At 50.1% G+C, this 12,044-nt stretch overlaps 2 protein-coding genes and 1 long non-coding RNA gene across 8 annotated transcripts in view; 2 read left to right on the top strand and 1 right to left on the bottom strand.

Moving 5' to 3' along the window:
* The first annotated feature begins 268 nt into the window (after positions 1 to 268).
* On the top strand, positions 269 to 2,581 carry LOC119121281 (melanoregulin-like). Of its 2 annotated transcripts, XM_037248695.1 has the most exons (6): positions 269 to 367; positions 854 to 1,022; positions 1,088 to 1,319; positions 1,814 to 1,904; positions 1,975 to 2,141; positions 2,302 to 2,581. In XM_037248695.1, exons 1-6 carry the CDS (start codon positions 364 to 366, stop codon positions 2,380 to 2,382), a joined length of 744 nt encoding a protein of 247 aa, XP_037104590.1. In that variant the 5' UTR covers positions 269 to 363; the 3' UTR covers positions 2,383 to 2,581. The 2 variants fall into 2 exon arrangements, with proteins under 2 accessions (XP_037104590.1, XP_037104589.1); XM_037248694.1 differs by lacking the exon at positions 269 to 367 and having other exon boundaries at positions 765 to 1,022.
* On the bottom strand, positions 530 to 3,649 carry LOC119121283. 2 transcript variants are annotated; one of them, XR_005097645.1, is made up of 3 exons: positions 3,540 to 3,649; positions 2,268 to 2,349; positions 530 to 1,364 (listed from the first exon to the last, which is right to left on the bottom strand). It is a non-coding gene; the product is annotated as an uncharacterized LOC119121283 (long non-coding RNA). The 2 variants fall into 2 exon arrangements; XR_005097646.1 differs by lacking the exon at positions 3,540 to 3,649 and adding an exon at positions 3,423 to 3,477.
* The window catches only part of herc2 (HECT and RLD domain containing E3 ubiquitin protein ligase 2), a 26,910-nt gene continuing 17,830 nt past the window's right edge, over positions 2,965 to 12,044 (top strand). For all 4 annotated transcript variants that reach the window (XM_037248655.1, XM_037248657.1, XM_037248656.1 and 1 more), the window contains exons 1-31: positions 2,965 to 3,097; positions 3,810 to 3,928; positions 4,148 to 4,241; positions 4,457 to 4,600; positions 5,383 to 5,602; positions 5,662 to 5,762; positions 5,826 to 5,967; positions 6,039 to 6,143; positions 6,229 to 6,400; positions 6,486 to 6,659; positions 6,745 to 6,933; positions 7,010 to 7,161; positions 7,240 to 7,397; positions 7,471 to 7,584; positions 7,656 to 7,907; positions 7,990 to 8,183; positions 8,338 to 8,538; positions 8,656 to 8,884; positions 9,018 to 9,142; positions 9,254 to 9,432; positions 9,502 to 9,689; positions 9,765 to 9,920; positions 9,991 to 10,176; positions 10,247 to 10,423; positions 10,486 to 10,589; positions 10,705 to 10,855; positions 10,933 to 11,147; positions 11,208 to 11,340; positions 11,417 to 11,544; positions 11,617 to 11,812; positions 11,887 to 12,014. In XM_037248655.1, coding sequence (XP_037104550.1) covers positions 3,857 to 3,928; positions 4,148 to 4,241; positions 4,457 to 4,600; positions 5,383 to 5,602; positions 5,662 to 5,762; positions 5,826 to 5,967; positions 6,039 to 6,143; positions 6,229 to 6,400; positions 6,486 to 6,659; positions 6,745 to 6,933; positions 7,010 to 7,161; positions 7,240 to 7,397; positions 7,471 to 7,584; positions 7,656 to 7,907; positions 7,990 to 8,183; positions 8,338 to 8,538; positions 8,656 to 8,884; positions 9,018 to 9,142; positions 9,254 to 9,432; positions 9,502 to 9,689; positions 9,765 to 9,920; positions 9,991 to 10,176; positions 10,247 to 10,423; positions 10,486 to 10,589; positions 10,705 to 10,855; positions 10,933 to 11,147; positions 11,208 to 11,340; positions 11,417 to 11,544; positions 11,617 to 11,812; positions 11,887 to 12,014 — 4,779 coding nt within the window. In that variant the 5' untranslated portion in view covers positions 2,965 to 3,097; positions 3,810 to 3,856. The remainder of the gene's footprint in view (positions 3,098 to 3,809; positions 3,929 to 4,147; positions 4,242 to 4,456; positions 4,601 to 5,382; positions 5,603 to 5,661; positions 5,763 to 5,825; positions 5,968 to 6,038; positions 6,144 to 6,228; positions 6,401 to 6,485; positions 6,660 to 6,744; positions 6,934 to 7,009; positions 7,162 to 7,239; positions 7,398 to 7,470; positions 7,585 to 7,655; positions 7,908 to 7,989; positions 8,184 to 8,337; positions 8,539 to 8,655; positions 8,885 to 9,017; positions 9,143 to 9,253; positions 9,433 to 9,501; positions 9,690 to 9,764; positions 9,921 to 9,990; positions 10,177 to 10,246; positions 10,424 to 10,485; positions 10,590 to 10,704; positions 10,856 to 10,932; positions 11,148 to 11,207; positions 11,341 to 11,416; positions 11,545 to 11,616; positions 11,813 to 11,886; positions 12,015 to 12,044) is intronic.

Genomic DNA, 12,044 nt, shown 5'->3' with positions numbered 1-12,044 from the left:
GGCTAGCCAAAGTCGGTCCCGTACCTAGAAAAACATTATTTGGATTAATTTGTTGACAAAGTACCTTTCTAAAGCCACTCCACGACAACCGGTTGAATAGGGCTAACACCCACGGCCACTTTGGAACCACCGCACCTTCCACTTTCTGCGTCCATCACAACCGCCGAGGCGACGACGACTGGTTGGTCGTCTTTCTGGCTGGCACACCCGGCAGGACTGGACTGCCTTTGCGGCTTGTTGAGCAGCCGGCAGCGGCCCCACGCTCCAGTGTTCACGCGTGGGATCACACACTTTGCGCTTCTATCAGAGTTGGGGGCGTTTCTGGACCACATGGAGCACCGCATCTTAAAAGCTACCTGAAAGATGGGTAAGCGAAGATACATGCATGATTTATTTATAATAAGAGATCACAACTTTCATTACTGTAAGAAAAAAAAAATACGGTGCGCTTACCTTGAAATAAACAGAAGTGGTCTATTATTCTAGTAATGTGTGTGTTTATTGTTAAATAAGAAAAACAGCACTGTGGTGTTGAAGGAAGTCATAATATTAATTCGTTCATGGGCACAGATGGCTGGGGGGCACAAGGGGGAACTCGCCCCCCCCCCCCACATTACAGCAACTTTGAGGCCGATAGCAGTTCGCTTCATCATACGAGCTTATGTAGAAAAACTGCCAACAGGCAAAAAAAAAAGATCCTCATGCAGGAATTCTGTCTGTTTCGCGTTGACTGCGTTGTTGTCTGCTGCCTTGCACTCACGTGGTGGACGAACCTTAATTGACAGATGACTCTCATTGGACATGATGCAGGACACTACTTGTATTCATCCTCTGACACACACACACGTATTAGTTGGATCGAAACATTGCGAGTTACTCAGGAGGACTGTAGGAAGAAGGTCAACGCTTCACTCGAGGAGCTTCAGTGAGAATCCATTGGCGGAAATGGGGGCCAGCTTGACTCTGTTCTGCTGTCACTTCTACCTAAAGTACAAAAGAGGCAAGAAAAATGCAGTTTTGCGGTAAGTCTATGATTTCCAAATCGTCCAGCCAGCCTCGTTACTTTTAACACGTTCTCTCTTTGCAGGATGCCCAACGCCAAAGCTTGCAAGATACCAGAGGAGCTGTCCAGTGGATCCAGCGGTAGCGACACAGAGGAGGAGATTGTCTTCAGGCAGCGGCCGGAAAGCAGACCGCCGTGGCTCACGCAGCCGAGCCCGAGGACAAACAAACGTGCCTCGTCGTCCAGCAGAAGGGAATCGGACCGAGAACTGCAGGCTTTCATCAGCATGAGGAATCAGGTTGACAAGGCCACGGAGGTGAGACACGCTTGTGTTGGTTTCATCAGGGTCAGGGTCGGCAAGCTTTTCCACACAAAACCAACACAAAGGTAGTTTGAAACATCACATTAACAAAATTAGAGCACTAGTAAACACACTTTGCTGACTGACCAGTTCATGTGACACACAACTTTCAAATTGGGCTCAAAATGATTCAGGGAACACATTAAACAATTAAATAATGTTCCTTTTGGATAATTAGGTCAACAGCGTGGTCAATCTGGGAAATATAAATAAACCATTAGCTTCAGACCGTCCCTTCACCCCCACCCTACCATCCAGGAATTAAATTAAATTAGATACTAAACAAGGATGAAAATAGAAAAGGACTTGGCAGCTACTGTACAGTAAGTAGTAAACGCTTTGTATCGTTTGAAAAAGTGGTGATCTTCCGCCACCTAGTGGCATCTATGGGAATTTGCCGATGCAAAATTGAAGACTCATTTAATCCATTGAGCGTGTCTTTTGCCAAGGAATGGGAACAGCTGAATTATGACATTCACACACTACGCTACGCCAAACGAGAAGTGAGAGCACGATGGAAAAAAATCCTGCTGCAATTAGGTGAGACGCTGTTTTGATTTGAAAGATGTGTGTCTATGTGACTTTGGGTGGGTGGATTCTTCTCCTGCAGGTTATCAATCTGAGGTGGATGCCTTGTTGTACGTCAACAATCAAAATGACTTCAATCAAGACCAGGAGGGTCTCACCAGAGCTACAGAACTCTTGACCCATTTGTTGGAACACACATCCCTGTTTCCTGTCGGCACGGGACATCAGACCAGATACCTCTACGTCATGGTACACACGCATGCACACAAGATTCGAGTCCCATCCTTAATTTAATAAAAGGCTAGCTAACTAAAGGGTCCGTTAATGGAATTAACATGCCACAGGCAGTTGATTGTATAAAGCATCAGGACTTACCTCGGCATGTTTCTTTTTTGCACGGCTTGTTTAGGACCGCTTGGTTTCTCTGGACAGCGCAGACGACTTTGTCAGACTGGCTCTGGAAAAATATCCAAAGAGACAAGATGGGTAAAATGGAGCACATATATATGTTTATGTATGCAATATTAGATACTGTTTTTACTGTAATCCACGTTATTTTTATTTTTTTTTGGACTTCAACTCAAGTATGGCAATTTAATTGATAACATGAACTGCTACATTGGGTTGCTAATGACATGAACGGTACTAAAATACAAGAATAAAATAGCATTCTGGATTTGTACTGGAGTTGTATAAATGAAATGTACACAGTTTGTGGTGTTGGCAAAATAAAATGTTTGCTTCCTTTTGGAAGAATATTCATTTTGCCGTTCAAATCCTTGTTGTAGAACAGCAAAAACTGAACATTTGCACAGGTGCAGACAGAATTTGCATGAATTATAGCGCATTTTAATTTCATCTTTTTTTTTTTGTGGTGCGCCGTTCGTAACCTCGAAACGTCGTATGTCGACTCTCATGTCCAACCATTCCGCAGGCTTCCGCGCTTAGGTCCCGCCTTAAATTTAGAAGAAGGGCGTCTTTTAAGTTGCGCTTTGTGCCGAGGGGGCGGAGCGGTACATTGTCACGCGTGACACTCCACCCCTCATTTTGACGGCACCAGAAAGTAATCACAATCAAACGCTCCACCACGGCTACGTAATGTGTCTCCATGCTTGTGCCTCTGTCGGTAACCTGTCAATCAATTCCAATTAATGCAGCATAGTAGCTAAGGAGAGGACGGCAAAGTCGTCAGCGGAAGACCGCAGGTAATTTAAAAGTCTTTTTTTGTGAACTATGAAGGCGTTTAATTGTTGGCTACCCCCCAAAACATTTCGCCCGGGTGTCACACTTTTGGAGGGGTGTTTCTATCCGAGCTAGGATGACGACAGCTGTATTAGCATGGCTAGCTGTGGCTAACGTATTCCCTTTGCGGTAGGCTACTTAGCATTAGCCGCCGAGCTAAATGGCATGAATTTTGTCTTGTTAAATCAACGCACATATTAATATGATAGATTTTTATATGCAGCTGCATTGTCGAAGGATAACTGTGGCAGTCCGGCTGGTATTTTAAAAGGTACGACGATGATGTACCTCACCCTCCCCATCGTCATGTCACGATAAACATACACACACATGCAGCACACCCATACACAGTGCTGTTTAAATACATGTAATTCCTCCCTGGACTAATTGACGTTGTGTACATACCAGGTCATGTTTATTTTAAAAGTGTTATTCGCCTAACGATAGAGCGGCGGTGTGACATTCTCGTGGCGATCAAAATAAAAAGAACTAAATTTAGATGCAGCAGCAACCTATTTTTCTGGTCCAGCCTGTCAACATCTCATGATTGGATTTCCAAATGTGTTGCAATCATACGATGAGGAGGAGCAGATCACTGGCCTGCTACTGTCGTATTGAACACAAATGTTATTTAATTCGCATTACACATGTTTTTTTTCTTCCCCGTATTTGCAGGTTGGCTGCGTTTGCAGCCGAGAGAGGCGCTGGGGAGGGGAGGAAAGATGCCTTCTCCATCTTTTACCCTCGATGCTCAGAGCAGATTCCATGACAAATGGCTCAAGATAGATTTGCAGGTACGTACCACAATAATCGACAAGGGTTGCCAAAAAAGTGTGTCCAAAAGAACAAGTCATTTCTCACCATTTTTTATTTTATTTATCCGCCTTTCTGACCTTTAAATACCTAAAGATTTGTCAGCCAAGATCACGTGAAAGTGATCACGTGATATATATACGGTACAAGCATGTACAGACTGTTGAATTGTTTTTGAAATGTCTCCTTTCCTCTGACAGTGGGCCTTCTCGGCAGAAGGATTAAGCGAGATGTGGAACGAAATGGTAAAGGATGAGGAGATAACGTTCAACGGCGAGGAATCGGCACATCCAGGTAGGGTACCCCATTGGCTCGTTAATTTTTTTTTTCCGTAGGAACATCCAAAAAGTCATGGTTTAATTTATTTGACCCAAAGCGTGAACCTGAAAATGTGAAACATGGGGGAGAAATATCTTTCTTTTTTTCAATATGGCAACTCTGCAGCTACAGTTGCTACCTTGTAAAAGCTAATAGATGCTAACAAAGCTAACCCTGACAATGTCTTGCAGAAGACTACCCGGGCTGCTTCGCAGGTCAGAAGAAGGATGAAGCCAACGACAAGGAGAAGAAAGATGAGGACGAGGCGGCAGCTGTGGCCTCTGCAGCCGTCCACCATTCCATCATCGAGACGTGGGACTGGGGACGGCAACCAGGTGAGACGCTCAGTTTTAAAAGAGCTAATATTGTCTGATTACATGACTAACTTCCCCCTCCGCTGAGTGTCAATCTAAAAAGCGCTAAAGTCTTGGTGGTGTTTATGCGACTGGGTGGGCCGCCATTATGCTGCCGGGAGATAAGCTTCGAGTCGACTTTGCGGGGTCGGTCGGGGGCGTAACAGGGCTGCTTCTACTATCGATTGGGGAAATGACATCATCAGTAACCGGAGCGCCGCTTGAATGAGCGCTCCGCCATCCGGGCTGAGGGTTCAAATGGCACACTTCCTGTTCACTCATATCCCGCACGTCAGCAGTTTTTAAACTAAGATAAATATTGATAGAGTCGCTCGACCGCGCTTGGCTCTCTTCCTGTTTTGATCTGTTCGGGGCGCAGACTGGTTGGGTGCTTATTTTGCTCACACAACCGAAGCGCCTTGATTGGAACTCTGCTTCCACATGGATGACCGAGTAGCGGCGAGTGTGCGTTTGCAGCGCACCTCGACGGCTGCGCACAGCTGAGACGATGTTGCGCTCACAGCCTCTGGCCAGCGTGGCTTACATAAAAGCTTAAGTGGATTTCCAAGCGGCTATTTTGGCCGTCTTGTTCGTCCCCTCAACGCTGGCTGCTGTGACCCAGTGAGGACAATAAGGGTGTGCTGCTTTAGCATGAGTCGATTAACAAAAACAGGCACAATTCTATCAAAGTGTATACACAGTATTTGAAGTTAGCGTCAGTCATGGCGTGGAAAAATAATTGGAGGATGGCTGTGCGTCTCCAGACGAGAAAGAGCTGAAGGACTGCCTGATGGTGCTGGTGGACGACCAGCAGAAGCTGTCGGCCCAGATGGCCAAGAGCACTCTGTCGGCTCGCCGTCTCTGCCAGCGTCTGGTCATCCTGGAGCGCTACCACATCTCGCTCAGCTACAGCATAGTGGAGAAGGACACCTTGTCCTGGAAGTTCCCCGTCAGCCCCCCGCGGCCCGCCGCTGACAATAAAAGGTACTGCCATGAAAGCCATGCACAGTTCTTTCTGCTAAATGCTGCGTTTCTTCTCTCAGTCCGCGTCCTGACAGCAAACGTGTCGAAGGTTTGGCAATGGTGGGCTCTAGGGCGGCGCTCTCGTTCGCCTTTGCCTTCTTGCGTCGGGCCTGGAGGTCAGGTAAGAGTTTCAGTTCCAAAATTAAAAACCGTGGTTTGCTAAAGCATTAGCCTTTGGGTGCAGGAGACGACGCAGACCTGTGCAGCGAACTCCTTCAAGAGTCTCTAGACGCTCTTCGAGCCCTCCCCGAGGCCACATTGTTCGACGAGGGCACCGTGTCGTCGGTGTGGCTGGAGGTGGTCGAGAGGGCCACCAAATTCCTCAGGTGAGCCCGACGCGGACGCCTCATTTACGGCGCTCCATCCGCTCACAATCTCGCGTCTTCTCGTGGATCAGCGACATCCACGGCACCGCCAGCACCAAGGTCAACATTCCGCTTCAAGACCAACATCTGGCGCTGGCCATCTTGCTGGAGCTGGCTGTGCAGAGGGGCACACTCAGGTAACCCTCAAACACTTTCCCATGATGTATTAAACATGTTCTATATCTGATTCTAAAACCTCACCTGCTGACTTCCTGTTTGCAGTCAGCTGCTGTCCGCCATCCTTCTGCTCCTGCGCCTGTGGGAGAGCGGCACCCGGGAGATGGACAACGAACGCTCCACTCAGGGCACCAGCGCTCCCCTGCTGCCCCTTCTGCAGCGCTTCAAGAACATTTACAGCAGCAAGGAGGAGCCCATCCCAGAAGAGGAACCTGAGGTCCGTCTTGGAATTACACTGGAACCTAATTGACCACATACAAACGTTTTCCTTATCAAATAATTGTCAAAACGATCCTTTCCAGATCCTCTCAGCGCCGCTGAGTCCAAATGAGAGTTTCCTGCGCTACCTGACCTTGCCCCAGGACAACGACCTGGCCATTGACCTGCGACAGACGGCCGTGGTCATTTTGGCCCACCTAGACCGCTTGGCCACTCCCCGCAGTCCCCCGCAACTCAACTCGCCCACCACGCACAAGGTGACATTTTTTTTGGCTTGCTGGAGGACAATTGTTCTGATGCACACGGAAAAATGAAAGTCAAGATCTGTTTGATGCTTTTCAGGGGAACATGCAGGAGGTGATCGCCTGCGGTCTCCTGGGCTGGAAGCTTTATGTCAACTTGAACGGGCCCATCCAGTGCAAAGCCCTCGCCAACATGGGCGTGACTCAAATCGTCTGCTCGGAAAAGGGCTTCCTCATCCTGTCCAACAGCGGCGCCGTTTACGCCCAGAACTACAAAAGCACCACCCTCGTGAGACGCCACTCCTTGAGGCTAGCGTGTTTTTCCCCCACAGCGAGGATTGATATCTTTATTTTCCCCACAACAGGCGCCCATGCTCATCTATGGACTGAGCTCCAGGAAGATCATCAAGTTGGCGGCGCACCCGGAGGGGCAGCACTACTTGGCTTTGTCGTCCAGCGGGGAGGTTTTCTCTTGGGGCTGCGGCGACGGCGGCCGCCTGGGACACGGCGACACTACGTACGGCTGCTCGCGCTAACAAAATGATTTTTAAACTCACAAAGACTCTCATAATACTTTGACGCCGCGTGCATGCAGGTATCTAGAAGACCCGACCTTGATCGCCGCCTTCAACGGGAAGCAGGCGGGAAAGCAGGTGGTGCACGTAGCATGCGGCAGCACGTACAGCGCCGCCATCACCGCCGATGGCGAACTCTACACGTGGGGACGTGGGAACTACGGTCGCCTGGGCCATGGTAAGAGTCTCCAACAATAAAAAATGCTGCCTCGAATCACTATATAAATAAATGTGATGCCCTGTGATCGCAGGCTCCAGCGAGGACCAAATGACACCCATGCTGGTGACGGCACTGAAGGGTATGAAGGTGACGGATGTGGCGTGCGGCAGCGGCGACGCGCAAACGCTCGCCGTCACGGAGAACGGTGAGGAAGGCGCCCGGTGCCTAGGGGAAATTCTAAATGGGTTCAAAACCATTTCTTACTGCTGCGTGCAGGTCAAGTGTGGTCCTGGGGCGACGGCGACTACGGCAAGCTGGGCCGAGGAGGCAGCGACGGCTGCAAGACGCCCAAGCTGGTTGAGAAGCTGCAGGACCTGGACGTCGTCAAAGTGTGCTGCGGCAGCCAGTTCTCGCTGGCGCTCACCAAGGACGGACAAGTGTACACGTGGGGCAAAGGCGACAACCAGCGCCTGGGCCACGGCACCGACGAGCACGTGCGCTACCCGAAAGTGCTGGACAGTCTGCAGGGTAATTGCAGTGTGACCCACCGATATCAAAACTAATACAAAAAAACACTCGTGATAGCGGCCTGATTGTTTTGTGTTTCCAGGGAGGAAAGTGATGGACGTGGCCGTGGGCTCGTCACATTGCCTCGTGCTGACCGACGACGGCGAGGTGCACAGTTGGGGCAGCAATGACAAGCTGCAGCACTTTGACACCCTCTTTTACAACAAGAAGCACCCCAAGGCTCTGCCGGGTCTTAAAGCCAAACACATTGTGGGCATCTCCTGCGGCCCGGGACAGGTGACGCACGCTCAGATATATTTTTCCCCCCACAATAATAATATAATAAATAAATAAATGAATTTGAATAAATATGATCAAATAAATAAATTATAAAATATTTAAAAATAATCCAAAGACATTTAAATCATGGCGTTTTCTTGCTGTTTCCCAGAGTTTCGTCTGGTCCTCGTGCTCCGAGTGGTCCGTTGGCCAGCGCGTTCCCTTCGTGGTGGACGTGTGCCCCATGACCTTCGAGCAGCTGGACCTGCTGCTACGACAGGTCAGCGAGGGCATGGACGGCAGCTCGGACTGGCCGCCCCCGCAGGAGAAAGAGTGCATGGTGGTGGCCGCCCTCAACCTGCTCAGGCTCCAGGTAGTCTTTGGTCTAGAAACGCGGTGCACTCAAATCTGTGCATTATTTTGGATAGCTAATTGAAAAAATAATACGCACGTTCACTCTGACTGAAGCTTCACATATTTGTGTCTCCAGCTCCACGCCGCTATTAGTAACCAGGTAGACCCGGAGGAGCTAGGCTTGGGTCTCGGCAGCGCCCTGCTGTACAATCTCAAGCAAACCGTAGTTGTGCTGGCGAGCAACGCCGGCGTGCTGAACACGGTGCAAGTCGCCGCTCAGTCCGTCTTGCAGAGCGGCTGGTCCGTGCTGCTTCCCACCGCCGAAGAGCGGGCGAGGGCTTTGTCCTCCTTGCTGCCCAATACTGGTAAGAGCTCAACTACATTTAAATATTGCGTCAAGTCTTAAAATAGCTCCACTTCTCATTTTAGGTCAAGTATAAAAAAAAAGGTTGAGCACTGTTAATGTTGAAAACAATAAATCCTTTTCATGTGCCGCAGCATCTGGAAATGAGAGGAGCGTGACTCCCGGCCGCCGCTTTATGGTCGACCTTTTGGTCAGCAGCTTGATGGCCGACGGTGGCTTGGAATCTGCGCTGAAGGCGGCCATAGCTGCCGAGATACAGGTCAGAGCTCAAATAATCACCGAGGCCATTTTTAACTAATCACAAGCCGGAAGGAAATCATTTCTGGAAAAGGCACTGTAGCAACAATTTTGGCTCATTCCTCCATGACAGGACATTGAGGCCAAGAAGGAGGCGCAAAAGGAGAAGGAGATCGACGAACAGGAGGCCAACGCTTCCACCATGCAGCGCTGTCGCGCCGTGCTGGACAAAGACCTCATCAACACCGGCATCTACGAGTCGGCCGGCAAGCAGATCCTGCCTCTGGTGCAGCTCGTGCAGCAACTTCTAAGGTATTTTCATTTTCCATGCTCGAATAACTCTCAGCGCAACTCAACCATCCGCTGGCCATGGCGTTTCAGGAATATCGCCTCGCAGACCATCGCCAGGCTGAAGGACATCGCCCACTTGCGCATCTCCAACTATTTGGAGGCGGAGCACGACAGCAAGGAGCGCTCGGCATCTTTGGATCTGCTGCTGCGCTTCCAGAGGCTGCTGGTCAGCAAACTCTACCTCGGCGTCAACGATGAAGTCAATGTCAACGGATACAGTGAGTGCTGCGTTACGTAAAGCGCCCACGGCCAATCGCTAGCAGTTTTTAAAACTGAGTTCTTTGAATCGGCAGATCGTGAGCTTCTAGGTGTGGGCTCATTGCTCAAAAAGTACATCGCCTTGCTGTGCACCCACATCGGCGACATCCTCCCCGTGGCCACCAGCATCGCCTCCACCGGACACCGCCATTTCGCAGAAGTCTCTCACGTCATCGAAGGAGATCTGACGGGTAAGAAGCTGCGCTGTGATTGGTCGATTTGCAGAAAGCATCAATTGTACCGTCTGCCGTCCTATCGTAGGTGTGCTCCTGCCCGAGTTGGTGGTGTCCATCGTCCTCCTCCTCACCATCGACGCAGGCCTGATACAGGAGACGGGCTCCATCCCTCTCCTGGCCGGACTCTTGGAGCATCTGGACCGGTTCAACCATCTGGCCCCCGGACACGAGAAGGACGACATCGAGGATCTAGCCTGGCCTGGAATTATGGGTACGCCAAGCTCTTGGAGTGCAGCAAGCGGAATCAATACAAGCTAAAAACTATGTTTGTGCTGGGGCAGGGTCGTTCTTCACGGGCCAGAGCTCTAAGAACAACGAAGAGGTGTCCCTCATCCGCAAAGCCGACCTGGAGAACCACAACAAAGACGGCGGCTTCTGGACGGTCATTGACGGACGCGTCTACGACATCAAGGACTTTCAGGCTCAGTCCCAGTCACTGACGGGAAACAGTGTCCTCGGTAGTCCATTTTGAGTTGAATTGTCTTTTCATAGGTGTACTAAATTATTTTCCCTCTTGCAGCCCAGTTTGCGGGAGAAGACCCGGTCATTGCTCTGGAAGCTGCCCTGCAGTTTGAGGACACCAAAGAGTCCATGCAGGCCTTCTGTGTTGGCCAATATATGGAGGTATTATAAAGTCTATCTGTGATGCCATCATACTTTTGAATCATTGTCAATAAAAAAAAAACAATTCTAATTGAGCTAAAGCGTGATGAAAATAAGTGCGGCTTTTTATTTCTAGCCCAACCAGGAGATGGTGACCACGCCGGATCTGAGCAGTCTGTCATCCCCTCTCATCGACACCGAGAGAAATCTGGGCCTGCTGCTGGGTCTCCACGCGTCCTACATGGCCAAGAGCACCCCCCTGTCGCCCATGGAGATCGAATGTGCCAGTGGGTTCACTTTTTTTTCCCCTTTCATCTCCTTTGAAAACATTTTTTTCAATATGGCCTCCTGACACGTTTCACAGCGTGGCTGCAGTCCTCCATCTTCTCGGGCGGCTTGCAGACCAGCCAGATCCACTACAATTACAACGAGGAGAAGGACGAGGACCACTGCAGCTCCCTGGGGACCACCGCGCCGGATAAAGCCGAGCTGTACTGTCGCCGGATCACCCTCAGCGACCACGCGCAGCCTTTTTTGCAGGCCATCGCCGACAACAACACCCAGGACCACACTGTGAAGGTAAAACCGAAACCACCTAACTTCTGTAACTTCTCTAACTGCTTTCTGCTCGCCTTGCAGGACTTCCTATGCCAAATCGAGCGTTGCTGTAAGCAGTATCACCTCATCACACCCATCATCTTCCCACCTGAGCATCCCGTGGAGGAAGTTGGCCGCCTTTTGCTCTGCTGCTTGCTCAAACATCAGGACCTGGGTAACCAAGCAGCAGGACACAGAATGATGGCTTTCCTTTTGCGCTATTTCAGAACGTTGGTTTTTGGTTCCCTCAGGTCACGTTGCTCTCTCGCTCGTCAGCCAATGTGCCTTGGAGGTGGACCAAGGGAAGCAGAGGTCGCTTCCTAAATCCGTTATTGAAGTGTGCCGCATGGTCTACCAGGCAAAGTGTTCTTTAATCAAGGTAGGGACGACGGAGTGCTGATTGTGTGTCGCGTTTACTGAAGCGGGCATGCCGGCCGGCGTGCGTTTTCAGACCCATCAGGAGCAAGGCCGTTCCTACAAGGAAGTCTGCGCCCCGGTCATCGAGCGCCTGCGCTTTTTGTTCAACGAGCTGCGTCCGGCGGTGAGCAACGACTTGTCCGTCGTGTCCAAGCTGAAACTACTCAGCTCTCAGCCGCGTTGGCGCAGGATCGCTCAGAAGCTCATCAGAGACCGGCGGAAGAAAAAAGGTAACGGCAACGTGGACAATGTGTTTGTAATTGATAAGCTTTTAATCGTACTATTTTTTTTCTTCTTCTTCCAGTGCCTAAAAAGTCAAGCGACGTCGACGAGCCAAAGCTGGAGAATGAAGGGACCATAGAAGAAGAACTGAATGTCAACATCAGCCCGACAGCGGCCGATAGGAAATCGCCCACCAGCAAGACTGCCAAGGTACAATTGATCGATTATTCATCACAATTT

The sequence above is a fragment of the Syngnathus acus genome, chromosome 4 (genome assembly GCF_901709675.1).
Source record: "Syngnathus acus chromosome 4, fSynAcu1.2, whole genome shotgun sequence".
NCBI lineage: Eukaryota > Metazoa > Chordata > Actinopteri > Syngnathiformes > Syngnathidae > Syngnathus > Syngnathus acus.
Note: the sequence above shows the minus strand (reverse complement) of the source record. Positions and strands in the feature narration are given on the sequence as shown.